At 53.3% G+C, this 27,585-nt stretch overlaps 10 protein-coding genes across 10 annotated transcripts; 4 read left to right on the top strand and 6 right to left on the bottom strand.

Annotated features, from left to right (window-relative positions):
* Positions 1-250: 250 nt before the first annotated feature.
* Positions 251-3,201, top strand: AYL99_05850 (hypothetical protein; the record flags this gene model as incomplete). Its single annotated transcript, XM_018837362.1, has 3 exons — positions 251-1,020; positions 1,443-1,712; positions 1,770-3,201. 3 exons carry the CDS (start codon positions 251-253, stop codon positions 3,199-3,201), a joined length of 2,472 nt encoding a protein of 823 aa, XP_018694215.1.
* A 594-nt stretch (positions 3,202-3,795) lies between these two features.
* AYL99_05851 (hypothetical protein) lies at positions 3,796-5,310 on the top strand (the record flags this gene model as incomplete). Its single annotated transcript, XM_018837363.1, has 1 exon — positions 3,796-5,310. One exon carries the CDS (start codon positions 3,796-3,798, stop codon positions 5,308-5,310), a length of 1,515 nt encoding a protein of 504 aa, XP_018694216.1.
* Positions 5,311-5,478: 168 nt separating this feature from the next.
* On the bottom strand, positions 5,479-6,468 carry AYL99_05852 (hypothetical protein; the record flags this gene model as incomplete). Its single annotated transcript, XM_018837364.1, has 1 exon — positions 5,479-6,468. The coding sequence occupies one exon, from the start codon at positions 6,466-6,468 to the stop codon at positions 5,479-5,481; it is 990 nt and encodes a 329-aa protein (XP_018694217.1).
* A 1,045-nt stretch (positions 6,469-7,513) lies between these two features.
* On the top strand, positions 7,514-8,818 carry AYL99_05853 (hypothetical protein; the record flags this gene model as incomplete). The annotated part of the gene is made up of 3 exons (XM_018837365.1): positions 7,514-8,070; positions 8,207-8,726; positions 8,789-8,818. 3 exons carry the CDS (start codon positions 7,514-7,516, stop codon positions 8,816-8,818), a joined length of 1,107 nt encoding a protein of 368 aa, XP_018694218.1.
* Positions 8,819-9,103: 285 nt separating this feature from the next.
* On the bottom strand, positions 9,104-11,180 carry AYL99_05854 (hypothetical protein; the record flags this gene model as incomplete). The annotated part of the gene is made up of 4 exons (XM_018837366.1): positions 9,104-10,130; positions 10,192-10,307; positions 10,364-10,650; positions 10,805-11,180. The coding sequence occupies 4 exons, from the start codon at positions 11,178-11,180 to the stop codon at positions 9,104-9,106; spliced, it is 1,806 nt and encodes a 601-aa protein (XP_018694219.1).
* Positions 11,181-12,114: 934 nt separating this feature from the next.
* On the bottom strand, positions 12,115-13,403 carry AYL99_05855 (hypothetical protein; the record flags this gene model as incomplete). The annotated part of the gene is made up of 2 exons (XM_018837367.1): positions 12,115-13,161; positions 13,221-13,403. The coding sequence occupies 2 exons, from the start codon at positions 13,401-13,403 to the stop codon at positions 12,115-12,117; spliced, it is 1,230 nt and encodes a 409-aa protein (XP_018694220.1).
* A 914-nt stretch (positions 13,404-14,317) lies between these two features.
* Positions 14,318-16,400, bottom strand: AYL99_05856 (hypothetical protein; the record flags this gene model as incomplete). Its single annotated transcript, XM_018837368.1, has 2 exons — positions 14,318-16,089; positions 16,166-16,400. The coding sequence occupies 2 exons, from the start codon at positions 16,398-16,400 to the stop codon at positions 14,318-14,320; spliced, it is 2,007 nt and encodes a 668-aa protein (XP_018694221.1).
* A 2,054-nt stretch (positions 16,401-18,454) lies between these two features.
* Positions 18,455-19,978, top strand: AYL99_05857 (hypothetical protein; the record flags this gene model as incomplete). Its single annotated transcript, XM_018837369.1, has 1 exon — positions 18,455-19,978. One exon carries the CDS (start codon positions 18,455-18,457, stop codon positions 19,976-19,978), a length of 1,524 nt encoding a protein of 507 aa, XP_018694222.1.
* A 3,366-nt stretch (positions 19,979-23,344) lies between these two features.
* On the bottom strand, positions 23,345-23,644 carry AYL99_05858 (hypothetical protein; the record flags this gene model as incomplete). Its single annotated transcript, XM_018837370.1, has 1 exon — positions 23,345-23,644. The coding sequence occupies one exon, from the start codon at positions 23,642-23,644 to the stop codon at positions 23,345-23,347; it is 300 nt and encodes a 99-aa protein (XP_018694223.1).
* Positions 23,645-25,153: 1,509 nt separating this feature from the next.
* On the bottom strand, positions 25,154-27,318 carry AYL99_05859 (hypothetical protein; the record flags this gene model as incomplete). Its single annotated transcript, XM_018837371.1, has 3 exons — positions 25,154-26,583; positions 26,664-27,078; positions 27,175-27,318. The coding sequence occupies 3 exons, from the start codon at positions 27,316-27,318 to the stop codon at positions 25,154-25,156; spliced, it is 1,989 nt and encodes a 662-aa protein (XP_018694224.1).
* Between the last annotated feature and the right edge of the window lie 267 nt (positions 27,319-27,585).

Here is a 27,585-nt window from a genome sequence, read left to right on the forward strand (position 1 = left end):
AAGATTTTATGGTATCACACTACCATTTGGAGGTACTTCCTGCTCATATCAACGGGAGGTGGTGAGGTACACGGCGTGGCTGTACAGACTCATGACCTCTTAGCGGTGAAGGCGTCGACTCTCCCAAGCTAATTCGACTCTGTGGATGATCGCTTTGATCAAGAACATAACAATATCATCACAATTTCCACAGTGACACCTACTGGCGATAACTTTTGCAAGTACTCATAAGACAACAAACTCATCAGCAATGCATCTTGTCCTCTCCCGTCTCGAGCCGCAGGACCTCGACGCAATCGTCCCCATGATGTTTGAGTCGTTCCGCAAGATCGACCTGGCCAATGTGTTCTTTGGGCGAAAATCTCCGGCAAGCTACGCATACTCGAAAAGGACGCTCCTGGACGGCTTGCAGAATGACCCCGCAGACGTGTTTCTCAAGATCGAGGATCTGGATGCGGAGGTCAACGTGGATGTGCTTGATGAGCAGGGTCATGCGGTTGCCACGGAGCGGAGGAGAAGAATCGTCTGTGCAAGCAACTGGAAGATCTTCCCTACCTACGTGACCCCCAAGGAGCAGCAAGACAGGGCGAAGAACAACGAGAGGCAAACCAGTGGCGAGGCCGGCACAACCACGAAAGAGGAATCACAAAAAGAAGCCGCATTTTCCTATCTCGAAACCGAGCAGGAACGAGCTGATGCCGCTTTCTTGATGGAGGACTTTCTTACCCGCCGCCGGCGCGAATGCACAGAAGGTCACGTCCTCTGTTTCTTGCTCTTCACAGACCCCGACTATCAGGGCAAAGGGTGTGGACGCATGATGATGCAGTGGGGAAATGATGTGGCCGACGCACTGATGCTGCCCTGTTGGATTGAAGCTTCTCCGGAAGGCGAGCTGCTCTACAAGCAGATGGGCTACGAAGGGAGGGAGAGGGTGAAGATTCAGACGAAGCACTTTTTGAGCGAATATCTACACATGCGACGCCCAGCTACGGTAGGAAGGGTCAGACTCGAAGGAAAGACGTTGGTTAGAGAGCCGGCGGAAAAGAGCATGAACTGTATATATCTGGATCTATCCCAAAAAGAAATCAGCAGATCTTGTCACCCTCCAGCTCTCGGTTTATCGAGAGAGTTCGTGACCGTGAAGCCCGTTGGCGATTTTCGTTGGGAGGAGAAACATGTGCTGCGTACGTACGTCATTGGCCTGCAACCAAAACTCCGCAAATTTCTCGTTCCTCTTTGCCGTCGTGTGATCGGTGATTCGATCTCCCGAAATCTGGTCATCAGATGCCTCGAGCAATCAATCATTCTTGGTCTTGAGCTTGACGGTCCATCATCGTTCTCTGCTCCCAGACACCTGCGTTGCCCCGATTATTGCTCGAAAGGCCTGCCATCTATGTCGAGTCGGTAGTCTTCTCACACATCTCGCTCATGCGAACCAACAGCACCCCGTTCGCCTTCCTCAGAGGCCGCGCCACCTGGACGTGTCCTCGCTGCAAGAACCTCCAGAATCCCTTCGACAAGCCCCGGAGAGGGTTCACCTCTAGCCGAAGACCGGTCAGGGTAGTGAGACCGCGCCAGGCCGTGTACTGGGCGGCAGCAGGTGGATCTGCAGGTGCAAGTCTGTTACTGTTCGGAGACGACATCAAGCATGGCTGGCTCGCCGCAGAGAGGACCGGAAGGGTGGTTACGACGTTGGCGGTGTGTATAAATGAGTAAGGGCGACCTGATCTCTCTAGATACCTCGGAGAAGAAAGGCTGACGGGTACAAGCTACCGTGTGACGCTCAACGAACAGCACGACGACCCGGAAGAGCACAACAGAAGCCTCAAGGCTTGCCACAAACGATGTGCCGATCGGACGCTGAAGGCCATGGAGGCAAACGGGTCAATATTCATAAAGCTGGGCCAACACATCTCGTCGATGGGGTATCTGCTCCCCACCGAGTATACCGAGACCTTTGTTCCCTTGCAGGACAAATGTCCCGTCTCATCCTACGAGTCCATTGAAGAGATGTACCTGAAAGATACGGGCCATCGGATAGAGGACCACTTTGACGACTTCACGAAGGATCCAATTGGGGCAGCGTCGCTGGCGCAGGTGCACTTGGCCGTGATGAAGGACACAGGTCAGAGAGTGGCGGTCAAGGTGCAACATCCCAGTCTCGAAGAGTGGGTGCCGCTGGATCTAGCTCTGACAAGGTTCACCTTTCGCACATTGAAAAGAGCCTTCCCTGACTACGACCTAGAATGGCTGAGCAATGAGATGGACTTTTCTCTGCCGCAAGAGCTGGATTTCCGGCTGGAGGGGCAGAACGCCATGTATGCGAAACAGTACTTCGAACGACATACTCGGTTCCCACTCGTTATACCTCAGGTGATATCAGCCAACAAAAGAATTCTCGTTATGGACTATGTTATGGGAGCGAGGGTAGATAATCTGCCCTACTTCAAAGAACACAACATCTCGCGGGCCGAAGTGTCGGCGACGCTGGCGCGGATCTTCAACGTCATGATCTTTTCGAAAGGTGCCCCATTGCATTGTGACCCTCACGCCGGAAACATCGCCATTCGCCACAATCCGAAGAGGAGGTATCCGTACAACTTTGACGTCATTCTCTACGATCATGGTCTCTACCGAATGCCAGACGACAAGTTGAGGAGAGACTATGCGAAACTGTGGCTTGCGGTTATCGATGCAGACGAGGCGAAAATGCGGAAATACGCCTACGAAGTGGCGGGTATTGGTGACAAAGAATTTCCCTTATTCGCCTCCGCCATCACGGGCCGTGACTATCGAGTGTTGACTCGCAAAGAGATCACCACTTCAGTACGGGACGACGTGGAAAAGGAAAACATTGGCGAGGTTTTTGGACAAGACCTTCTCGCGCAACTTGTCCAGCTGTTGGGTCATGTGCCTCGCATCATTCTTCTCATCCTGAAGACGAACGATCTCACGAGAAGTCTCGACGAGGCATTGGGCTCGACTCAGCCAATGAGGCCAATGCTCATCTTGGCCAAGTACGCGAGTTGGACGGTCTGGCAGAACGAAAAGGACATGATCCGACGGAGGGGGAGTTTTCTCCGTCCGCAGAACTTTTGGAGGCTGTTACGGGCGTGGGTGAGCTTCATGAGGGTGGAGTTGAAGCTGTTTGGGTATGAGCGGTATTTATCTATACGACGACACTTGGGTCTCGACGAGTGAGCGAGCGCACTTGGGCAACCAGGCCTCGGGGGATTGAAGGACTCGGACAGGCTGTCGGCTGATTGATGTTAGCGAGGCGCTGGATACCGTTAGAAGGAATGAATAGAGAAAAGAAGTGAAGTGCACCCTCGGTATTCCATATAAACAAACCATGAAGGCGGTTCCTAATTCCAGCTGCTCTCCATCCTCTAATAATATGGTACCTACCTCGCTACGTATAATCCGAATACAGGTGCCCAGCCTCGTCACGGGCCAGCAGGAACCCCATTGGCCCAATCGGTCTTACCACAAGGCTCCCAGTCGCAACTTCATCTCCAGATTCAATCTTCGTGCCATCGCAACTTCCGTCTCGCACTGTGTTGCTCTACCAAACAATACTGTCCTTATTTTTCCTCCTTCTCGCTTCTTTTCTTTCAGCCACAGTTACACATTATGACAGTCTCCGACAATCTTATCTTAGCCACACGGTAACGGAAACGACGAGTCAGTTGTTATAATTTGCATTTCTTAATCTGTTGGGAAGCTTGCCATCAGCCTTGGTCTCTTGGGTCTGTCGTGTGTCGTTCATTTAGTGGCCCCTCGTCCTTCAGCAGCATGATCAATCTCGGACTCCAGCGGATCACTCAATTGCTCAATCCACTTTTCAGTGCTAATCCAACCCTACCTTGGAGGGCAGTCCACATCGCTGGGACGAATGGCAAAGGCAGCGTCGCCGCCCTGGTCTCTACGTTTCTGGACCACCTGGGCTACAAAGTCGGGCGGTTTACCTCTCCTCATATCATCGACCGCTGGGACTGCATCACCCTCAATAAACAGGTCGTCGAGCGAGACAGATTCCTCCGGGTCGAGCAACACTTCCGCGACCGTTGCGCGAAGGAAAACATTAATGCGTCAGAGTTTGAGATACTCACAGCTGCGGCCTTTCAGCTCTTCACGGATGCCAAGGTCGATGTTGCCGTCATCGAATGTGGACTCGGCGGCCGGCTTGATGCCACCAACGTGCTGAGACCTGAGGATGTGGTGGTCAGCGTCTTGACCAAGGTTGGCCTCGATCATGTTGACTTCTTGGGCAATTCGCTCGAGGCTATTACTAGAGAAAAGGTTGGAATCTTCAAGCCGGAAGTGCCTGTGGTGCTCGACCAGAGCAATCAGAGAAACGTCATCGACGTGGCTGAGAACCGGTTGAAAGAGTTGGGGTGGGGAGGAAATGGAGCAGCAGGTGTCTATATCTCTGTCGAAGAAAAAAGACGCGAATTAGACGAGGTCATTCGACGTCTGGGCCTGGCGAAACATCAGGGTCAGAACCTTTATCTCGCTTTCTCCTGCTTTCGATTAGCGGAGGAACGTCTCAGCGAGGTGTACGCACCCAGACCCCCTGGTACCACGGAGAGGTCACCAACACCGTTGATTTTCCCGCGGGATTACCTTGTTTCCACAGATCGAAAGCGCTTTGAAGCCGTGAAGCAGTCTCTGGAAATACTCATCCCACAGGCTCAGTCGTCTCTCCCTGGACGTCTACAATGGCTGGCTCTTCCTCCGCACTTGTGGCCGGAGAATCTACAGCACATGACCGCATTTAGCCGACCTGGACACACCCTCAAGGCCGAGGTCCTCCTCGATGGGGCTCACAATCAACAATCCGCTGCAGCTCTGGCTGCCTACGTGGATGTACAATGGCGGCGTCCTGATCCCAAGTCCTCTCTCCCCGTGACATGGCTCTTGTCCGTCAAGAACGACAAGGAAGCCGATGAGATCCTCCGACTGCTGCTCGGACCCACCGATAATGTTGTGACGTGTTCCTTTGGCGCTGTTGAGGGAATGCCATGGGTGAAGAGCATGTCAGCCGTGGAGTTGGCGAAGATCGCCAGGAAATACACGAGTGGAGCTGTTGAAGCCCTTTTTGACGAGCGTATCGGAGACATTGTTGGCCAGCATGTTGAAACGACGCCTGACAAGAAGATGAGAGTCATCATCCGACAAGCGGTCAGCATCGCCTCGAGAGACTCGAAAGACAGCTCTTTGGAGCTGAAGCTCTGTATCACGGGGTCGTTGTACTTGGTGGGAGACGTTTTGAGGTGCGTCCGGAATGCAGGTGGGCAAATTTACTGATGGCAGGTCCTCTCCAGCTCTTGAAAGAGCCCGTCATGCGGTCTACAAGTCATATGCAAGAGATAGGTGACGACGCAAAATCGATCACTTAGTGTATGTAAACGGGAATCCGTGTTCTAGGTGTAGTCTCGAAGCTCAGCGACGGTGCTGTCTGTTCGAGAGAGTGTTCTATGGCTCCACGACAGCGGCCTCTCCCTTTCCTATGTCGACCACTTCCTTCTGGTCGCCGACACTGCTTCCACCCGACCCAGCCGGCCTGACCATGAGAACCTGACAATACCACCCTTCTCCTCTCCCTCCACCACTCTGAAGCTCTTGCTTGAGCCTTTGCTTGGAGAACTCGACTCCTTTGTCTCCTCCATTCTCCCACCGCTGGAGATCCACCCAGATCTCCGAGCCGTCTTGCTCTTCGTTTCCTCCACCTGGATTGAATCGTCGAAATCCCACAGACTCGTACACCCCGATGCCCTTGGGCGACGCCTCCAGCATGCTGGGCCACCCGCAGCGGTCCGCCTCCCGGCACGCGTGTCGCATCAGCATTCCCCCGGCTCCGCGCCGATGGTGCCCCGGGTCCGTGTACAGGTTGTCCACGAGGACGTGCCGGCCGAGCAGCGCCGTGAGTCGCGTCCGCGCCTGGACCAGCTGCTCCCAGAAGGCAGAGGCGAGGGTGACGTGCGAGTACGCCGGCCACGTCCGGATCGCTGTCGCAGAGGAGGGGCCACCGGAAGACTGGTTTGAGTCCGCTGTGGTTGTAGTGGGAGATGGCGATGCGGCCGATGAGGGAGCCGGCGGATTGGGCTCGATAAAGTAGTACTTGATCGCAGCGATGACTTTGCCCTTTGGCGCCGCCGCGGCCACCGTCGTCGTCCCTTGAACGGCTCCCGTTCCGGCGTCCTGCTTTGATGCTACCTCCTCGTCGGCGGGCAATGTGTCGTCCACAACGACGGCGAAGCGACAGTTGTCCTCCTCGCGGAACGCGCGCAGGTGCCGCTCCGCCATCGAGCTGAGGTACGCCGGGTGCGCCTCGGGGCCCCCGTAATAGATGGCCCGCATGAGCGGCACCGTCAGCCACGCCGCGAGATGGATCCGCGCAATGGCTGGGAAGTACAGCTCGTCGGCGGGATTGGCGCGCGAAAGCTGGTGCACGTGTAGAGGCATGGTGGTGGTTTTTCTGATTGGTGGGGAGTGGGGGAGGTTGGATTTTGATATATATCTATTATATTATCCCCAAACTATACTTTATCCCTTCCCTTTTTCGTTTAGGAAAGGGAGCGAGGCCGCTTTACTCGGACACGTGACGGATGTCTAGCCGAGTACGCGAGAGCGCGCCCAAGTACTAGACGAGCCGTAGGGAGCTTATCTGGTGCCGTTTCTCAGGAGCTAGTTCGGGCTTAGGGGCCCGGTTTGGGCCTCGACTATAAGCCTATCCTATATTACTCAGCGTCGACTAAAATGTCGTTAGCAGGAGAGCAAAGCGGCGGGTGAGGCTTCCCAAAGCTTGCGTCTGAATCGTAACTAGCTTGCCAATCCGCCATAATTACAGCTCAGCGCAAGTTGCAGGGAAATTTCCTCCAAATTCAGCGGTTGTCGCCGCCGCTTTTAGAGGTGGGTTTCCCTCGGTGCCAAGAACGCCGACCTTGGCCACTCGTACCGGCTTCAGTGGGACTAGAAACATTTCCCTTTAGAAATAACGGAGCCGGTCATTTATTAAAAGAATAGGTGCCTTCACTACCCCTAAGTAGGGAGCAGGCGGCTCGCAGGATGGGAGTCTCCTCCCCATACTTTGAATTTCTGTTACTACACGACCGGAAAGGATGCTACTCTTATCGGAATACCACCTATCGTTGAACTCCGCCTATCTCTCGAGTAGGCTTCCAAACAGTTGAAAGGAGAGCGTCCTCAAATCAACTTTTTACTCGAAGATGGTAGAAGGAGAACGATACCGTGCCCAGCATGAAACATCGCTCAAGTTAACCGTTGTCCTGAGGAAGAAGACGTCTATGAAGCGTTCTGGGATTCATTGTGGCGGCAGGATCAGTCACGTGGTGACCCACAGAATGATGCCGATGTGTCTTCACCGGGTCTCCGGGCTCACCCCGGCCGTGCCGTTTTCACGAACCACTCGCACGCGACTCACTTCTCACCTTCCTCTCACCTGCTCTCCCCTTGCATTGTGGCAGTAGGAGCAGTTAACGTGCCTGAGATGCTCAACATCTTGCGGTGGCGATCAGATCGCACACCAACCACAGAAATCACAGAATCATGGGAGGAAATCGAATGTCCAGTCACGGACAGCCAGATTCGTCCCTTCAAAATCGCAGTGCCCGACTCTAAGCTAGAGGATCTCAAATGGCGCCTCAAGCACACCAGATGGCCTGAGGAAGCCACTGTCTCGGACTGGTCTCAGGGCCTGCCACTATCGACAATCAAGGATCTATGCTCATACTGGCAGCACGACTACGACTGGCGACAATGCGAGAAGAGACTCAACAGCTACCCCCAATTCCTCACCGAGATCGATGGTCTCGATATTCATTTTTACCACATCCGCTCAAAGCACGAAGATGCCCTGCCGATGATCATGACGGGTGGCTGGCCCGATACCATCATCGCATTGCTGCCGACCATTGAGCCTTTAATTGACCCAACGCGTCATGGCGGTAAGGCGAAAGATGCGTTTCATCTGATTCTACCAACGCTTCCTGGCTTCGGGTTTTCTGGCAAGCCTACGAAGACAGGGTGGGGCAGTGCAAAGATCGCGTAAGTGTCCCGCTCCCGTCATGCTCATGGCGAGTTGCAATAAATGTGCTTTGTTCCATTGACACCTGCAACCACCTCCCAATCCTCAGAATTTGTACCTGAGACAGCCACGATGCTAACTTTCCGGGAACGGCAGGGCCGCGTGGCGCGAATTGATGGATCGCCTTGGCTACCACGACCGCTGGGTCGCGCAAGGAGGCGACTGGGGTGCGGATATTGTAGCAGAACTCGCTAGTAACTCTCCGCCATCGTCACTTATCGGTATACACATGAACACCGCATTCTTCGACGCCAAAAAGGAAACGCAAGGCTCAAAGATGGGTTTGACAGAAGGTGAGCAACGAGCTCTTGCCTTGCTCGAGAAGTGGGAGAGAGCGGAATCTGCATACCTCCTAGAACATGCAACTCGGCCCCAGACTGTAGGCTATTCGCTTGCAGACTCACCTTCGGGCCTCTTGGCGTGGATATTCGAGAAGCTATCGGCGTGGTCGCAGGACGAGCCTGGTCGGCAGAAGGATGTTCTGACTATGATCCCCAAGAAGGAGGTGATTGATAATATTATGGTGTTCTGGGTCACGAATAGCATCACTTCATCGATGAGGCTGTATTGGGAAAATGGGGACAACACTGCTCTGCCGATCGATCTTCCGGTGGGAGTGAGTCAGTTTCGGGGCGAGAATGGATATGTGCCGCGCCATTGGGCTGAGCGGTATTATAGCAATATTATACATTGGAGGGAGCTAGATAAGGGAGGGCATTTTTCGTCGTGGACAGTGCCTCAGTTGTTTGTGAGGGAGGTGAGGGAGTGTTTTGCGCATGTACGTTGAAACCAAGTGCCTAGAATTTAGACCCCAAAGCAGCCAAAGCTAGACAATGTGCCGTCAAAGTGGAGTAATGAATGCACAGGATTTCAGAATGACAGACCGTCACCTCGCGAAGACTAGCGACCGGGGAGGTGCGCACGAGTCGGCTTCCCCTTCATGGCTTCCGCGTTCCCTCACGGCAATGTTCATACCTAGTCATACATACTTCTTCATGCCCTGCTCATGATGGAGGATCCTGTGGCCGGGGCCGTGCCAGCCAGCTCTCTAGCCCGCAATTTCTGTAAACTCCGCAGGGTTCTATTGTCCGCGCCGTACAGGTAATAGCCTCTCAGACACGCCGTGAGTTTGTCCAGGTTCTTGCTCCTGATGCTGCTGCCGCTTCTTCTTCTATCGTTTCTCCTGGACGACGGCGGCGGCATGGAGGCTGTCTCGGCCTCGGCCTCTGCTGGGGGTCCTTGTGCAGAGAACACCCCTACGGGACCGTGATTGCTGGTCAGCAGCATATCCCCCTCGTCTTCTTCCTCAGCCGTGTCCTGCTCCATCAACTCGATCAAATGCCCCATGAACGGGATCTCGAGCCGCCATGGGCTGAAGCTCGACGCGGAGCCGATCGCAACCATGGTCCACAGCGTGACTTCGCGCTCCGTGACTGCCTTCGGATCGCCTGGGTTGCTGGGTTGTGAGAGCTCCAGAGCCACGTCGGATAGGATCCTTAGATACGGATGGCGCGCCTTGGTCGTTGTGCCAATGGAAGCGGGAGACGAAGACGAAGACGGTGCAGAAGATGGCGTCTTCGCTACAGGCAGGAGCTGTGGTTGATTGTGGAAGTTGAAGATATAGATCAGCAGGGCGAGGAAGAGTCTGTGGTGGAGTGATTGTGGAACAACTTCGTCAGTCATCTGGAGGACACGGCTCATTTCGTTGAAGGCTTGGTCAACCGGTTGGGGCTGTTGTGAGCCTCTCAGGCCCTCACTCTCCTCGCCTCCTTCATGTTGATTGCCGCTGTGCAAAGCCTGCGGCTCTCTCGAAAGTTGCCTGAAGATCCGATGGAGGATCTCGACCGCTTGGGATGTGATGAGGCCTTTACTGGCGATCACGGCGAAGAGTCCCTGTAATCTTCCCATCTGTGCCGGCTTGACGGGATGGTCTTCTTTGAAACGCACCAGAACATTGTCGTCGTCGGTGAATTCGCAAATGAACCTGCCGTGCAGGAGAAGCGGTAAGAAGAATTCGCTCCTAGCGGCCAATCTGTTAGCCAACGGGACCTTATACGCAGGGAAACACCAGAACCACAAACTTCAATAGCTCGTCCTGGAGCTCGGCGTTCAGTTTCCGTATTCCACCTCTGGTCAAGACCATCCTCTCTTTCGCCCGCTTGTGCATTGCATAGGCGTGCAGATCGCCGTGCGCCACCTGAACTGTCATCAGCATTTTGATTCCCACCTCCACACGGACGAGCCGCGACTTACATCGACATCCATCAGCCACAGGGCGGTCAAGATGGCAGCATCGTCGTCGGCGTTCTTGCCCCGTTCCACTTTGTACCTGAGCTGCTTCAGTGCTTCGCCACGGTGGTACAGCGCTGTCCAGTGGGTGTTGCCGAACCCCTTGACGTCGATGTTGTAGTATACTTGACTCAGGGCGATCAGAGCGTGAAATAGCTCGGCATTCTGCATCGCCACGTTGAACCAAATGAGGTAACGGCTGGTCTCGACCGCAAGCGCTGGACTGAACCGTGGAGTAAGGAATCGGACGACTGAAGTGAGAGAAATTCTGTCAGCTATGCTTTTTATCCTCAGTAGATCAAGCCAGCTTCCACTTTCTGATGCGCTGCATAGCTAATATGCAAAAGATCCAACATGGTGGCACCCCAAACATGGCCCAAGATCGAGGCGATTGAGAAGACTTACAATAATCCACCAAAAAGGGTACGTAGGGTGCATAGCTGATGGGGTAGGTGGTGAAGGGGTCCGCCATAGGACTCCCCAGTATGCAGTCATTTCGAGGCTGCACTTCTTGAGGGAGAGGGGTTGAGGATTCTTCCGAGTCTTGCTTCCCGCTCGGAGGGATCTTCCTTTTCGTCTTAGAGCCTGTCGCTGGCGGCGTATCTCCCTCGGAGCGTCGCACAAACGGACGGTAGTGCGTCCTGTCCAGCACGATGCGTTTCGACGTTGGCCTATAGCTCTTGGAGGCAAACGACGAAACAGCCCGGCGATTCTGTCTACTCTTCAATTCGGTGGGGTTGTTGTATGTGATGAACACAGTGTTCTGTGACGCGAGAGGCATTTGGTTGGCAGTCGCCTGGGACGAATTCCGTCCTCGAAGAAGGGGAAAAAATTAGGCCTGGGGTAGGGGAGTAGCCAGTTGTCCAGATAGAGAGTAGTATATTCAATACAACAGTTGACCAGCTTGGGCCTTGAAGTATATATGCCCCCATGTCACAGGGCTTGAGGGAAGGCAGTGTGCTCGTCTCTCGGGCACAAGGATGGTGGTGAAGAGGCCCGACAATCCGAACAGCTTTCTGGCTTCAGCCCTCAAAGCCTGGAGGTCGATTATATGTGCAGCCGCCCCCAGGTCTGTTCCCCACTATCTGGTTGAGCCCTACCGGAAATGGGGGATAAAACAGGCAGGAGATTGGTCGTTCGTGTCAGATCTTTAAAAGCAGACGAGGCCGCATGGACTTGCTGCTTTGCCTGACTCACTCACTCACGGTCCACGACAAGGGCGAGCTATTGCTGAGAGATTGAAGCAGGGGCGGTGGGTGGCCCAAGTCTGAAGGGGAGTGGAGGTTTGCGTGCGACGTCGCTGCAAGGGGGGGCCATAAAATAACGTAAGCAGCCTGCATTATGAAATGGGGACCACCAAAGAATCGATTAGGCTGTGCTTACTCTGCACCATCCGGTCCTTTTGCTTATTACTTAATAGCAAGTGCCAGGGTCCCGGGAAAGGCCAAGGAAGGAGGAGGGGGAATAGAGACAGTCTAAGTAGGTATGTACATTACGTGCAGACAGAAAACCCGTGTGTCACAAAGCTCACTTTTGAGGATGATTGACGAACGACGACGACGATGGCGCTGAGAACGATGGTTGTGGTAGTTGTAGTGGTTGGAAGGCCTGGTGATGGTGATGACAATAATCACACCCTCGTATATCAATCACTCTTGTCCACTCCAGGAAACCCTAGTGTGACAAGCAGCCCCTCTTGAACTGTTCTATCTCACTCATTCCTCTATCCACCGTCTTTCTCGGAGAGGCATTTCATTTCCCTGTCGGACTCGGCTCCCATTCTCTTCCGCCCTCCAGGCATAATACTCGCCCAGCCGGACCTCAGCGTACGAAGCATAGTCAAAGTCGATCTCGGAAATGGTCGCCTGGATCAGAGCCCAGACTCCCCAGTAGAAGCCAGGCATGCCACGGTATCGGTCAACTTCATCGCACAGAACATCCAGCATGTTGTTGGGGACCGGGGTGTCGCTGTGGGCTTTGTACGAGCTGAGGTAGTCTTGGAGGAACTGACGGCGCATGGATCGGGTGGGCAGCATGTTGTAATCACAGTCATAGCCACCCCATTCGGCAAAATGGTTGGCAATATCGAAAGCGGCAGGACAAGGCGTGGCATATTCGTAGTCAATAAAGGCGACCTGCGTCGAGCCACCCGTCTTACTACTGGTACAGTCCCTTGGCAGCATGATAACGTTTGCACTCAACAGGTCGCAATGTCCAAAGACGAAGCCTGACGAGCCGGGCCCTCGCTCGTTGTCCAGGTCGTGGAACGACCGATCTAGTTCTCTCTGGAGCAGTTCCTTGCGTGCCTCTTGTTTCGGAGTGTCGCAGGGAAGAGCATGGACCCATTTCTGCATTACTGACCAGATATTTGGTACGGGCCGCCGCGAAGCAAGACTACCACTCGCATCATGGCCATTGACGCCATTGGAGACCTCCTTCTTGTCCTCTCCCACCACGGCGGCAATGGGCAGGCGCGCATGCCACTCACCTAAGCGCCGGGCGACCGCACGCCATATCGGCTCACTGATCAGATCCCGGGGAGTACAGACTTGGCCAATGATGAATCTGTATAAGAGCCCGTTCTTGAATCTTGCCAACAGGGGAGGGGCCAATCCCCGTTCTGCGCACAAAGCATGTGATCGGGCCTCTCGATCACGGTCGATGATGATCTCGGTGTGATTGCCATAGGCTCGGAGGAGGATCGATTCGCGGTCAATCTCAGCTTCAGAGAGGCCTGGAGTGTGTTTTGCAATCTTGAGCAGCTAGAATACCTGCCATGAGCCCGGGGCACGTGCCAGATAAGTGAAGCAAAAGAACCCACAGTGTTTGTGATGCCGTCGGTGAATTTGACAATTTCAATCTGGCCTGGGCTGTCCCGCCATTTTGGCTGGATTCTGTAGACAAGTTCGCGCGCCGAGTCGTCCAGGGACTCGTTATCAAACGCCAGGTCAATGTACTGTAGCTGCGGATGGTGGCCGTTGGAGAACTCAATGGGAGAAGCCATGGCCGCACATGGCCCGTTGAGAGGGAGGACGGCGATCGAGGCGACGAGCGGATGGCGGGTGAGGATATGGCGTTAGAGATGCGTATAATGCCGTGATGAACAGTAGACAAGAAGCAGGAGACTTATTAGAAGGACAATTGTGAGCCACGGGCAAAGTTGGAGGTGGCTGTTTCTTGGTGTGCGTTGTGGGTGGGTGCGCACTAGTGACGCAGTTGCAGGTGCGGCAGTCGGTTTCCTTTCGTTTTTGGAGAACAGCCTAGTGACCGCTACGGGCCCGAGCCAGGAACAAGGAACCAGGGGCCTCCATCCCTCCCCCTCGTCCGTCCGTTGCCACCAAAGACTAACCCATGGGCCTGCCACCTGCCCCTCCTTGCCGGATACAACACGGGAAAACATACAAACCGCCTTCGCCACTTTGCTGCCTCCACGGTTCATCCAAATGCCCTCCCATGTGCCTGCTGGCGTCACACGGCTGTCGGCCATCCAGGCCATTCATTGGGTCTGCTGGCTCTTTCAAGATGTGCTCCCTCGCTTTCGCAGCCGTTGATGAGCGGACGTGGTGTCTCATCAATCTCGACGTCAATGATTCGCGATTGTGCTATGCTAGCCTCGCTTGGGTGGAATGGGCATGAGAGACACGGGAGAACGACAAAGTTCTCTGGGCCTGCCTCGGACAAAGGTTCACATGGCACGGATCTGACAGTGTCAAAGTCCGAGATGGAGCAGGTGAATATTCGTGCCGAATGCCTCCCCCCTGAGAGGGGTTGCCAGCCTCGCCTTCTATAACCAGACCGTGCCTATATCATCCACTCTGTTTGAAAGACATGTCGTTCCCCCAAGCTTTTGATTCTTGGCTTTGCTCTTCTCGACACCCACACGCTCAGCTCCCCTGGCCGGCTTCTTCAGTAACCACTTCAATTGTCTTGCTTGCCTTTCCCTTCCCCACCACCACTGCCAATCTTCTCCAAAATGAGAGCGGCGCCTCTGTTCTCCTTGTCCAAATTTTGCTTCTGCTTTCTCAACACCTCCATTAATTCGTCTTTCATGTCAAAATTCTCAGCCTCCAACATGGCAACAACAACAAAACTGTTCGGTCCATTTGCCCAGGCCACGATTTCCTCCTGCCCACCCTCCGATTGGATCTTCTGGAACAACAGTTCGCCGAATTTCAAAGGCGGATCAACCAGTTGGATTGAATTTGTCGCTTTGTTGAACCGGCCACCTTGCACGAGAGCCTTGAGCATGCGACCTACCGCAGGCGTTTCAAGGATCTTACCCTTCTCTTCTTCTTGCTCTTTCTCTTTGACCGCCTCGGCTGCCACATCCGCGATCGCACTCAACGCAGCCTGCACGTCACTAACCCCAGCACAACCAAACACGGTCTCCGTGATGAACTGACACCCAAAGGTAGACTGTGCCAGATATCGCGCCTGATTTGCAATAAGATCGAGAAGAGGCTGTGCAATATTCTTCACCAGTTCGATGCGGCGTGTCTCCGGATCCTTCTTGGATGTCTCTTTCCGGATGTCACGAACCTCCGAAATCAGTGCCGCCGTTTCGTTCGTGATGAGCCACTTCGGTGCATCAGGGGACATGAGATAGAGCAGTGGAGTACGCGCGGTTAGATGCTCGACCTGCGCGAGCAACTCCTGCTCCCTTGCATCAGACTCAAGGTCCTTGCTCAGAAGCTCCGGGAAGATTGTCTTCGAAGTCATCACCGTATCATCCACAACCTCATACGCCGTCAACAGCACATTATGCCCGTATTGGTCGTTCGCGAGAAGTTTGATATGCGTCTTGAAAAACTTCAGTATCCCTCTTCGATCCTTGGAGTTGCCGTGTGCCAGGCAAAGACACAGCAGTCGAGAGCCCGACTTTGTAAAGGCGAGGTTCTTGTAGATGTCTCCTTCCTCGTCATCGCGGAGCATGGAGAAGAATTCGGCGATTTCCGGGCTTCCAGGTTTGCAGTTCAAGAAATACTGTAACAGGGCGTCGTGAAGAATGGTAAAACCCGTGGTCTTCTTTTGAACAAGCTGATTCGTCATTTCGTGAAGGTGGGACATGATGGGACCTCTCTTTTCAGGGTGTTCGGCGAGAATTTCGGAAAGTTCAGCAGTCGCTTGCTCATCTTTTGAGGTGTGTTGTGTCTTTGACTTGCCGAATATGACGAACTCGGGCCCGTACCATTCTCGGAGCATGATGGCCTTCTGCTGCTTCGTCGCAATGGTCCTGTAAATATCGTCGACGATCCAGCTTGCTTCAGGATGGCGAATCAACCTCTTCACATGGCCGTAGAACTCCTCAACCACGGCATCCCGACTTGAGTCATCGCCGACAACCATCTTTGCTATCAGGAATTTCGCATACTTCGACTCCGCCAGTTCTCGGTAACTACCCTTCAGCTCCGTTGTGATCCGCCTCCTCTGTTCCGGGGTTGCATATTTCAAAGCACATTGGATAACCCGCACAGAGTCATGTTTGAATACGAAATCCTTGACTCGCCCTGATATGATCTGGAACAGTTCATTGACCAGTTCATCTCGTTCTTGCTTGGGAACATGGGATTTGCGGCGCAGGCGCTCCCAGATCTTCTTCGACCGGGCGATGGAGTCGGCGTTAGGCTTGGCGGCCTTGCGATCGTGTGCGAGGGCCTTTTGCTTCGCATGGGCTTCGCGTGAGGTTTGGCCTATTTGTTGACTTGGTGTTAGTAAAGGCCAAGCTGCGTTTTGGGTTTGACAGAGGGGGTGTGCCCGGACACATACCATTTAGATATGTTTCTGACTTGTTGACTGAGCCATGTATCGTAGGCCCAGACTTTCCTATCAACCTCTTGTGCGTTTTCTCTGCTGAATCAGGCGCGGAGCTGTTCTTTGCATGGTCGAGGCCTCCAAACTCCTCCCTAGGCACATCCTTGACTTTTGACCGGGTTTTGTCGACTTTGATCCTTTTAGACGCTTTATAGTCTGCACTCTCGCTTTGGCGCTTGCTCGTTGCCATATTGGATCTGGGTCCAACCGCTCACAAGTCTGTGCGGCTCCTCGACTGGCGGCGTAAATATTCTCGACAGTTTTTTTTCAGGTCCAAATTTCTGGCAAACAAGACAAACATTGCGGAGACGAGCATACAGTGCTTGGCAAGTTTATCACTTATGATCCCACGCTTGTCGCCAATTCCCCATATTCCAGTGGGCACTGCTCGTCATGGCTAGTGACCACCTGTAGGACAACCGGCTCCACCAGCAGCAAATCCTCCCTGGAATGAATGTGGTACACATAGGTGACCCATCTCTACGAAGTTGGCATTGAGGCTGCTAAGATGTGTTGGTAAGAGCCAGTGCTAACCAGACCACCAGGTCGCAGTGATCACTAGGCTCGGGTCGCTTGTTCCTTTGCTGGAGGAGTGGACCCTGTGAATGAGCCGATAATGGCTCCAATACCCGTGTCGAATGGAGCCCAGATGCACAGTACCTCCTCCTGCCCGAAGCCAGCCAGCCGTCTGTCACTTCAATCGCCTTTCAACAAACGCACTTAGAGGTTCTAACCCATGATTCAAGCGAGCCGTGTGATTTGCGAGCGTTCAGAGCCTGCAAAGAAATATCGGTGTGGCTGCGGGATCCGACTGTTTTGAAAGGCGTGCATGATCCTGGAATATTGCTCATAGCGCGACCTGTTCCAGACTTTCGGTTGATCACCGCAACAAAAGCGGTAATTCAGCATGCAAGAAGTAGGTGGGTGAACTGCAGTGGACCATGGTTGCATCGACAACAGGCTTAAACCAACCCCAGGTTGTATGTCATACAAACTGTCTCCGTGGCGTTCGTATTCCGACAGCTGTGCTCGTTGCTGCACCTGCACGACGCCGGCAGAGAAGCACTGGCCTAAGCAGAAACGGTAGCGATGGGGACGAGTAGGCGTCCAGCTCGTGAGACCTGACGGTTGGTGCAGCCTAATTATGCGTATAAATCAGGTACCTGCTGGAGATTCACCCGCACTGCAGCGGCGCACTCCCAACCAGACGTGTGCACTACGAATGCTTTTAGCTATGAGGCCACTGGCCAATTTGTTTCCTTGATGGGCCTCCCTTTTTCGACGTCCTTCATCTCCATTGTGCGTTTTGTTCACACCACACGTCAATCGGACAATATAGTCTCTTGATCGCATGACCGAAAATGGTCTGGCGGAGGCTCTGGCACACCTTCTCGTGGGAAGCTATTATCGAAGATTGTCGGTAAGACTTGAAACACCCGCGCTCTCGTATTCTGTTCCAATATTCATCAGATGCAGTCGATGGAAGCATGGCGTTGTACCGCGACGCTCCGGGCGGGCACCCAATCGACTACCGACTATGGGGCTCACTAGGCCTTTATCCTTGGCTCATAACTTGCCATTCGCCTGGAAATCTGGTACCTGAAGAGGCGAAGCAAGGCCTGTCCATTCAGAAGATCCGCGGTGGCGAACGGCTCGCCGATGGTGGCATCTTCACTCAGGGGCCATGCAGGCATTAGGGGTTTCATCTTTTCCAGTCCATCGCGCTCTCATTTTATGCAAGTAAGCCAACAACTCAGTCCTCTAGCCGTTCTTTGACTTGCGTGAACATCCGCCTCAGCTTCACCAGTCTTTGATCTGTTGCTCACATGGCTCAAACGTCCATGAGAGCGATATGGTAGGGTGGGTCTCCTGATCGTAAGTGCTTGGAACAAGGCAAGATGAATTGTGCCGAGAGATGAATTGCCTTGGTGCGCCGTACAGGCTTGAAAGGACTATACAAGACAAGTTAATATCCAGCTCAAATGTTGAAGCTCCTTCCCCCTCCAACCTTTCCTTCCTTTGTTCCGGTTGTCTCTCTTGTGCCGCGAGCACGTTCGCTCCTTGTGTGGCTCATCTATCAGCTTCTTGTTGGCACATTGATTTATTACTACCAACATTTTACAACCTAGTTGTCTGTCGCTCTTTCACTCGTGTTTACTGCTAGGGAGACTTCGCTAGATCTTGATCACGAACTGCGAGATGCGTCCCGGCATGCACAATTTTTCTCCTCCAGGATGGCCAACCATGCAATCGCCAGCTCAGGCGTATATGTCTTCACCTGCCACAAACTCGCCAAGTCAGATTGGCCTTTCTTATATGGGACAGGACAGCCCATACCAGGACCAGCTTCCCACCCCTTATGAGATGGCGAAGCTACTGGAGAACCTTCTTTCGGCTGGGTTGAGCCATAAACAAATCTCGTGTCTTTGCAAACCAAAAAACTTCAACCAGCTCGTCACAATAGCCAATGCAGACGAGAATGTCGTCCAAGCTGCGTGGAAAATTGTGTATCAAAGGCGAGAGGGTGCGAAGACACGAAAACTATCCAGTGGTGCGGCGATGCGTTATGCGCCTGGGAATGCAAGCCTCGGGCCCAACAAGCCCCAATGGTCCGCTCCAACAGACCCGAGCACTTCTACAATTGAAACGTATGCTGCAGGATTCACAAACTTGATTCAAGGACAACCTCAACCGTCGATGTGGCACAATGTCTCCGGAGAAATGGACGCCATGATCTCCAGAGATCCGGCCGTTCATGGGGACGGTACCACAATAGCCCCTACTATGTCCTTCACCGCGCCCAATTTCGAGCAGCCACAGCGGGCGGACTTGCATCAACCGGCAAATGCAAATACCACAGGGGTCACCTCTGTGTATCCGTATCATGCTCTTGTGGATGTCTCTAGTTTTTCTGGTGCTGGCAATGCTAGCGTTTCTTACGTCGCTTCAACCCCTGCCACTTACTACAGCGCCGGTGGAAAAGCGACACACGACAACAGGCCCTCAGCTGCCAGTACCGATTCGACTGATCGACCGATTCACCAAAGGACTGTCAAAAAAGAACAGACTGGGCATCCCTGTTCTGAACCAGACTGCGAGAAGAAAAAGAGGTTTCTGCGCTCAACCGAGCTAGGGAAACACCTGCAAGGGGACCACGAACAGGATACCATCCACATCTGCCAACATGATGACGACTGTGCAATGCAAACATACCGGCACGCGTCGTGGGGGCGCCATCACAGCAGGGACCACGATTCATGCAAGCAAGGTGATATGTGTGTCAAAATCATCCGTGTCAGGGAGAAAAGATACTGGGGATGTTCCATCTGCGTGCATTTGTCGGAGGATGTGTCCTCCCATGCCGAACACCATATCAACCATTTCAAGGACGGTGCGGCGCAGGCTTGTGACATCAAATATTCCACCATGATCCTGAGCTTGCTTTTGCAAGAAGCGACCAAGAGCAAGTGGGAAGCATACAGCCTGGCGATGGGCATCCAAGCTGGAAATTGGGACTTGGCCTGGCAGCCGCCTGTCAAGGAAATTCGGACGGCTCTCGAGTACGGTACATATCAAGGCTCTGATATTTCCGATCCTGCTGTGGCAGAGCGGCTCATCACGGCACTGTTTGCCTCAATGTCCTTCAAACGCAAATGGGACGAGGCTGATCTGGACGGTCTCGACAACATCTGGCTCAACGTCGATTCTCGTAACAATTGCACTTCTTTCCCGGATACAACCAGTGTTGAGTTCAACGGTAACCATTGACCTACGACCGCTTCACGACTCGAACAGCTTCCGATCATTACCACCCACATCCATGCCTCCGAAGCCTTCTCTGTATCTACCACCAGCCCCCAATGCTTTAAGTTACAATTTGTTGGGATTTTTTGCCAAGTGGCCGATTTTTTGTCGGGTGTTTTGAGCTTTTTCATTGTGTAACACTTTCTCAACTAACGACCTGATACGACCTCGATGCTTTACGATCCCAGCGCCGATTCCCCAGCCCCAGTCATGTACTCATATTTTGTTGAATGTTCTTGAGGAATGGAGGAACGGCCCTCCTGGCCTCGCCTGTATCATTACTATGTTTTCAACAGCATTTGGCATTTTGTTCTGATTACAATTCTTAGTGTGCTAGCAATCTATCTCTTCCACCGCACGCACGCAGGGAAGCATTCTTGTACTACGATAGGCCAAAGTATCGTTAGGTTTTCATCAGGCGCGGCGGTCCGGGCAGCTGTCTATCAAGGTTGAACGGGCGCCGATGGGCCGCGTCTTGTCAAGTGTCAATGCACTGTTGGCTTGGTGGGTCGCGTTGTAATACCTGAATTCCCGTCGCCCATCGAGTCCGTTAGCTCTGAATCGCAGCCCTAGTGCAGGCTATAATTCTTCGCGTATTTAGGCTTCTAGGGCCTAGAAACGCCTTACTAACCTTTACGTTAAAGGTGGGCCAGCGCCCCAATGCACCCACAATTTGCCGATCACTTAGCAAGTTCGAGGATGGACGGAGTACTTTCTGAGCAGTGCGCCTTCCATTCTGCTGTTTCGAGTTTTGTTATTACCGAGACTGCATTACTCTTCTCTATCACATGTTAATGAGTTCCTCAGGTCCCACAGCGTAACGAGAGGGCTACCAACACCACCGACCAAGTGTGGTGGCATCGATGCCCTCGCAGACTCTCCGCTGTGGGGGTCTTGACAGTCCGTACAACGAGAATCTCTTCGGCACCGGTGGTCGTCACAGTCACAGTCCGGTTGTCAATGGCGGGCATGTGGAAAGACTGGCTCCTCCGAGCGCCTTGTTTGGGAGCACCGGGAATTAAACCTGCTTCAAGAACCCTTCCTTCAGCACTTTTGTTTCCGTTGCGGACGGATGAGATGGAGTCAATAATATGTCGTGCAGTTACCAACCACAGCTTTGAATCTGTGGATCCTCCGGATCCGCTCTCTCTCATCGCCACTGTTTCAGCCTCACTCCTCATCCGGAGTGTTTTTGTTCTCGGTACGAGGCACACAATTTTCGGCATGAGGGGACAGGTTCGATTGGGCGAGGTGAGAATGCTGGTCTTGACTCGACGGCGCTTATAACGCAGGGGCCCTGAGCTGCGTCCTCTCCAGGAGCTAATGCCTGTCTCAGAGCACGGGCTGCTGGCGGCGCCAGGTACCGGGCTACCAGGGTCTGCAGCTTTTTTGTAAGCGTCGTGTGCGCCTGCTAGGATCCGAGGCGGTCAGTCGAAGGACGATTGTGTTGGCGACATCTCAATCCAGAGCATCACTCCTGCCTGCTCTTCTTGGTCATGTGGATATCCAGAACATTGTGTCCAAGATATCGGGCAAGGGGGCAGAAACCAGCGCCATCCTCCAATTGTCAGCTGTCCGAAGGCTTGGTCCTGGCTTTCTCTCGACTTCTCATCCATGCCATGGCCAGACGTGCCGCCTTCTGGCGTCCACTCCACTCTCGTCACGACTCGAGGCCAACGCGAATTCGAGCGGTGCCCTGGGATCCCAATCGATAGCCCTTACGTGGCTCCTGCGGGAGAGAGACCCAGAAGCAACCCCTCAATACGAGCTTCCAAAGTAATCAGGAGTCCTGGTGCATCAAGACGATGCCTAAGATGGCCTACTCCCACGCCTTCCAGCCGTCCCATTCGGGGATTCCCTTTGCGAACTCCACCCTATATTATGTCCTTGTTATGTCTCTCCATGGCATGCATATTGGATCGGCGGAGCTGGGTAGAGGCGGGAATCGTGGCTCAAGGCACAATCTCAGCCCATCAACCAACCCAGGAAGTTCTTGAGACAATTTTACTCCCTTTCCCTGCGATTCTCAATTTCTCTCCTCGTTTCCTCTTTTCAACAGGCTCAGAGACCCCCTCTCAGTGCCTGATTAACCAACTGGTGCTTTAGGCGTTGCTCCGGCTCTTTTCAGCGCGGTGTATGTCATTTGATCGTCGGTCCGTCTCTCTCATATTCACCAGGCTTGGACCAGCGTAAGCCTGTTCAGTCGTTCGTCCTCAGCCATCAATAGAAAGACTAGAGGCCAAACACTTTCGCCGTGGTGACGCTCAAGGTCTGCAATGGGTCACGTTTCGAACACTCCTTCTCACAAACCAATTCGACTATCTCCGTCTGGTGCTTCGGGCCACAACTCATTTCCCTTCTCTCCGTCCTAGCCCACGGCACTCAGCCAGTACGTATCTTATGTCAATGAAGAGCCCAAACAAAGGCCAGATATAGTCGAAAATGCTCAAATGTTGGACGCTGGCCTTGACGTGGTCAAAATCCTCAAGTTCCGGTAAACCGAATATCGAGATGCCTTGCATATGCCTGCCGACGCAGAAGACGACGAACTCTATCGTATTTGGGAAAGCCTCAGTTCCATACAACCTCGACTACTACCGCAGCATACAAGAACAAGTCTGTCACGGCAATCGTTCATGGATCCTCAATCTCGCGTGCCCAGACTTATCTCTGATCGATCCAGCTTCAAATTATCTCTCATTCTGGCAGTCCAGGAGGAGATCACAGCTGGATTTGGATTTGCTTGTGATACATCACCAATGTCCTCACAATCGCCCTTACCAGATGACGTATACCGGGCCATGGACTACTTGGCTAGCGGCCTCGAGCACCCGAAAGTCTACGCACCAGATCCGCTATACCTCTGAGATGTGAGCGCATGTTCGCAGCCTCGTTGGGCCATATATGGCGTCTCTCCTGCTATCCCGGCCGTCATCGAGGTACCTGACCTGGACAGCGCTGTAGATGGATCTACCCAGCTGAGTGGAGCAGAACGAGAGCTATTACCTCAGGATACCTTTGGATCCTTTTCCCCTCATAGCTGAGCGAGAACCACCACAAGACCGCAACCGGATGCAGTGGCCGAAATTTCCATGCTCAGTTGAATTTTGTCCGAAAGAATTCTTGAGCTTTAAAGGAATTTGCCCAACACCTTATCGCAGATCGCGACAAGGATTCCACTTTCGCCTGCCTGCACCGCCACTGTCTCTTTCAAACATACCGTCTCGCAACCTGCAAGAGACACCACAGCAATGCCCACGGCGTATGTCAGGTGAACGAGAAGCGCATCCACATGACTGCCCGAGAGTCAAGAAACACTGGGGTTGTGGTCTATGCCTCAACCTGGCCGCTGACGTGCAGAAGTTCGCCGACGACTACAAGCGCCATCTTGGACACACCGAAGTCCGGAACAGCGACATCTACGCCTCCAATATCATTCGCAGCTTGCTGATACAAGATGCTACCAGAGCCAGAGGGAAGGGGCTCAACGTTGGTTTGAGCTTTTCGGACGGTCACCTCTTGGGACGGAAAAGATGTGACAGAGATCTGTGAAGGGCCCGAGGACGAGGCGTCCAGAAACGTCACCATCCTTGAGAGTGCGATGTTGATGTCATGGTAGCGACATCGCATCGACTCTCTTGGTGGTTCTCTAATTCAAACAGCAGCGCTGATGCATCGACTCCCTGTGCGAATTCACCGATTCGGACACTATCGCAAGTCCCGCCATCCGCTTTCGTCCAACCTGGCTCGTCCGCTCGCGCCGGAGCCTATCCTCATCAACGCCCAACCTCTCCACCAACATGACCCGGGGCTTGGTCTTGTCTCCTTCTCGGCCTTGATGGCCTTTCTGTCATCCATTGCCTTCTGATTTCGTGTGAAGAAACTTGCTGTATGTCCTATGTTTTGTATCACTACCCCATGTGTTCCAATAGCCACCCATCGTCAAGCTATCCACGACCGAGATGCTACCTATGATTCACGTATCAAGCCATCTGTCCGTTTCGCTATCCTTGTATACTTACCCTAACACCTGTATCCAGTCACACTTTATGCCCATCAATGCCTTACCCGCAGAGGAGGTTTCCAATATTTGGAACCGACCCCCTCTTCTCCCCGGGTCGTCATGTTTGGAAGAAAGACAACGTTTTCTCATGAGAACTTTGACTATGTATGCGCGCATTCATGTTTTTATTGGGCGGCACTATGTACGCGTGTATGTAGTCAGTTAGCGAGCTAGGTAGCTGAGTCTATTTGTCTCGAAATCAAGCACCGCTGGGGTCGACTCGGGCGGCTCTCTAGCTAGCCGTTCGACGGCCCGATGTCCAAAGACTGGCTGGCTGATCTCTGACCGGGTTCAACGTCTCCCTTCTCTTTCTTGATCTGATACATCAATCCATCCAGTCATTCGTTCGTTTAATCAATCGATCGATCGATCAATCAATCAATCACTCTCATCGAGTCCCTCGAGATACCCTTGTTCCCTCTCCGCCGGGAAGTCTGGACTTTTTGAAACTCAGGGAACACAAGTTCAAGCTACAGACACCACCAACGAATAGGTCGGTGCCATGGATCTGCGTCCTCGAGCGGGTCGTTGCTGTTTTAGCCGTTGGCCGCGGATAGTTCTACACACACACAAAGATAGCGGTGCCGCATGGGCCAGTGGAAAGAAAGACCGAGAATTAAAATTAGTAGGACCATTACTACTTTAATAAAAGTAGCTAAAGTGTACATATTAATTGATAGTGTGATTGATCACATACATACAAAGCTCTAGAGCGGCGGGGGAGGAAAGAAAAATAACTGCTTGTCCTGCCGAACAAGCCGGCAAGCGACCCCCTGAACCTAGCGCCTTGCTGTTGGAATGATAAAAGAAAACTTATCGTCCTGTGCCCTTGTTTCCTGACTCATAGGAATGGGGGGGAGGGGGGAAAGAGTAAAGGCAAGCATGAAGGTAACTCTGTAGACCTAGCATCATCCTTGGGATCAGAACTTGATCGTCTATTATTAGAGTGAGGAAAGTCACTGAGCATCTGCCAGGTCCCTGCCTCTCGTCCCCTAAAAGTGCGGAGGGCGTAATTTTGGGCTTCTGATGATGTCCAAGGTGGGTTGGGTTGAGTAAGCGTCGTGGTCGAGTGTTTCTCATTTCTCACCTGGGCCGTCTGCGCTTTTCGCATCTAAGTCTGTCGCTGGCGGCTCTGCCGTGGTCGTTGAAGTTGAGGCCTCGGCCTGCGGCTTTTCTCCCTTGGACGCTGGTTGGGCCGATTCTGCGGTAGCAGTTGCGGATGCGGTTTCGTCAGGCGGCTCGGGCACTGTTGTGGAGGGTGGACGAGAAGGGGACCCAGATCCGGGTTCTGTGAAAGAGAGAGGAGTTGGAGTAGCAGGCTGCATCTCGGTGCGTGGTTCAGTGCGAGGGACAGGCCTTGAATCAGGCGTTGCAGGGGGCTGAGGAGGACCAAGATAGGACCTGATCCTCATGGGAAGAGGGTCCGTTGTTGCGTCTAAAGGATTGGGAACGAAGCCATACGCCGGAGGCGGGTTCGGCCCAGGCCGCCGCTGCGAAAGCGGAGGCAGATGTTGTGAGGGATAGTGGTATGCATGAGGGTGTGTTGCAGCTGGGGCACCCCCTGGGGCAGGGTTAGGATATGGCAGACTAGGTGGTCCTGGTGGTGGATATGGGTAGAGGTATGGAGGACCATAGTTCCACTGTAGAGAGTGGGGAGGATAATGGAACTGCGGTGGAGGGAAATATGTATGGGGTGGGGGAGGAGCATAAGGCGTGACCGGGGTGGAAGGCGAAGGCCTGTTCGGTGCCTGGTGTTGTTGTAGGGCAGTCGGTCGACTCGGCTCTGCGTGTTCTCTTGCCTGTCGCTGTTTTTCAGCTTCGAGATCGCGAATCTTTTGCTCGGCCTGCTCCAGCTTAGCTCGAAGCTCCAGTTCGGTTGACGATACTGGCACTACTGACATCACAGTTGCAGGAACTGGCGCAGCGGCAGGATTCGCGGCAGAAGTTCGAGTCTTCTTCGAGCGTGGCTTTGGTCTCTGTGGGTTCGGAATATCTAAAATGAATGTGCCGGGGTACATTTTCTTCTTGCGCTTACTTCGGTCGCCCGGAGTAGGAATAATGGCGTTGTCGACGTCGACTGTTTGGGTTACTGAGGGTAATGGTGCAGTCTCGATCCTGCCGAGGAAGTTGAATAATGGTGCCAGGCTGTCTTCTCTCTGTGGCGTGTCTGCAGGCGAATGCGGGCGTGTAGCAGGTTTCTTGGGTTTCGGTGGTCGAGGTTCACTTGACTTTCTCTTTTTTTCTGTCACAAGCTTTTCAGGATGGAAAATTTCCAGGAGGCGCTTGCGCTTTGAGCCGTTGCGCGGACGCGGAGCCCGTTCTTCAAAGGTCTTGTGTAGAGGAATGTGCTTGTAGTAGAGCTCCAAACTATTTTTCGTCATAGAGAACTTGATAGAGATCACGCCGCGGCAGTCATAGACTGGTTTGCGAACTTTGACGCCAGTCTTCATCTTGGAAGTAGCCTCGTTAGCAGCGCGGCCCTTATTGAGCACCGAATCATTGCAGTCTGGGGTCTAATTAGCAAGGGACAGGATATGCCGCGAAGGGCAGATTCCGGGAAACGAGCTTCTTGGTGAGGAAACTCACAGTAGGAAAACCTGCTTGCTTGATCTTCTCGACTAACCCAAGAATTGTGGAAGCTGTAACGATACCCATCTACGTTTTGACATGCTTCGATGAGGGTCTTGCTGATCCCTTTCTGCATCGTCGCCCGTTCCTGGGGGTCTTGAATCGAGTGCAAAACATCAACGACAGTGACAGCGGTCTTGTTAAAGGGGCTGTACGTATATGGCGTCTTGGGGTCACTAAGATCTCTTTTTCCGAGAGGCTCCCTTGCAGCCACCATGAAGGCAGTCGTGACAGGGAAGCTGAACTCCAGTGTAGTGTGCTCGCGGTCAATTGCCGAATCGGCCAAATGCTCCTTGAGCTGGGCCTCAAGATCTTCCAATCTTTGACATTGGATAGATATGGACTTTGCCAACGGATCTTTCACTTGACGACCCTGAAATCCCCATTAGACTAGACTGGTAGGGCCAAGTCCACAGACCCGAGCCACGTCTATGGTAACAAGCATTTCAGACAAGGTGTCGGTACTTACGGGTGGGCGACGTGGACGCGTCTTGCCGTCACTGCCGGGCACCTTTCCCACAACACCGTGGACAACATCTTCACGGACATCCTGCGACTGAGGTGATTGAGTAGGAACCTCGTCTGGTGGAACATGCGTTTCTGGCGATTCCATTCGGGGGATCGGGTACAAGGTACGATGATTGACATTAGGTGTCTTTGGCAAGTTGCAATATTAGAGAGACGTCGGAGGGACTTCCCGACGAGCCGAATTCGTTTAAGCCCTTGCCAAGACCGCAGATGCATAACCTCGATTGGTTCTTTTTTTTCACCGCATTGAGCTTCCACACGCTCGATACAAGCACCTCTCTATGTCCAGCAGGGTAACCTCGCTGTTCTGGAGACTCCAAGCCCGCCCAGAGCACACGTCGACATCTTTCGT

This window comes from Fonsecaea erecta (genome assembly GCF_001651985.1).
Source record: "Fonsecaea erecta strain CBS 125763 chromosome Unknown Scaff4, whole genome shotgun sequence".
Lineage (NCBI taxonomy): Eukaryota > Fungi > Ascomycota > Eurotiomycetes > Chaetothyriales > Herpotrichiellaceae > Fonsecaea > Fonsecaea erecta.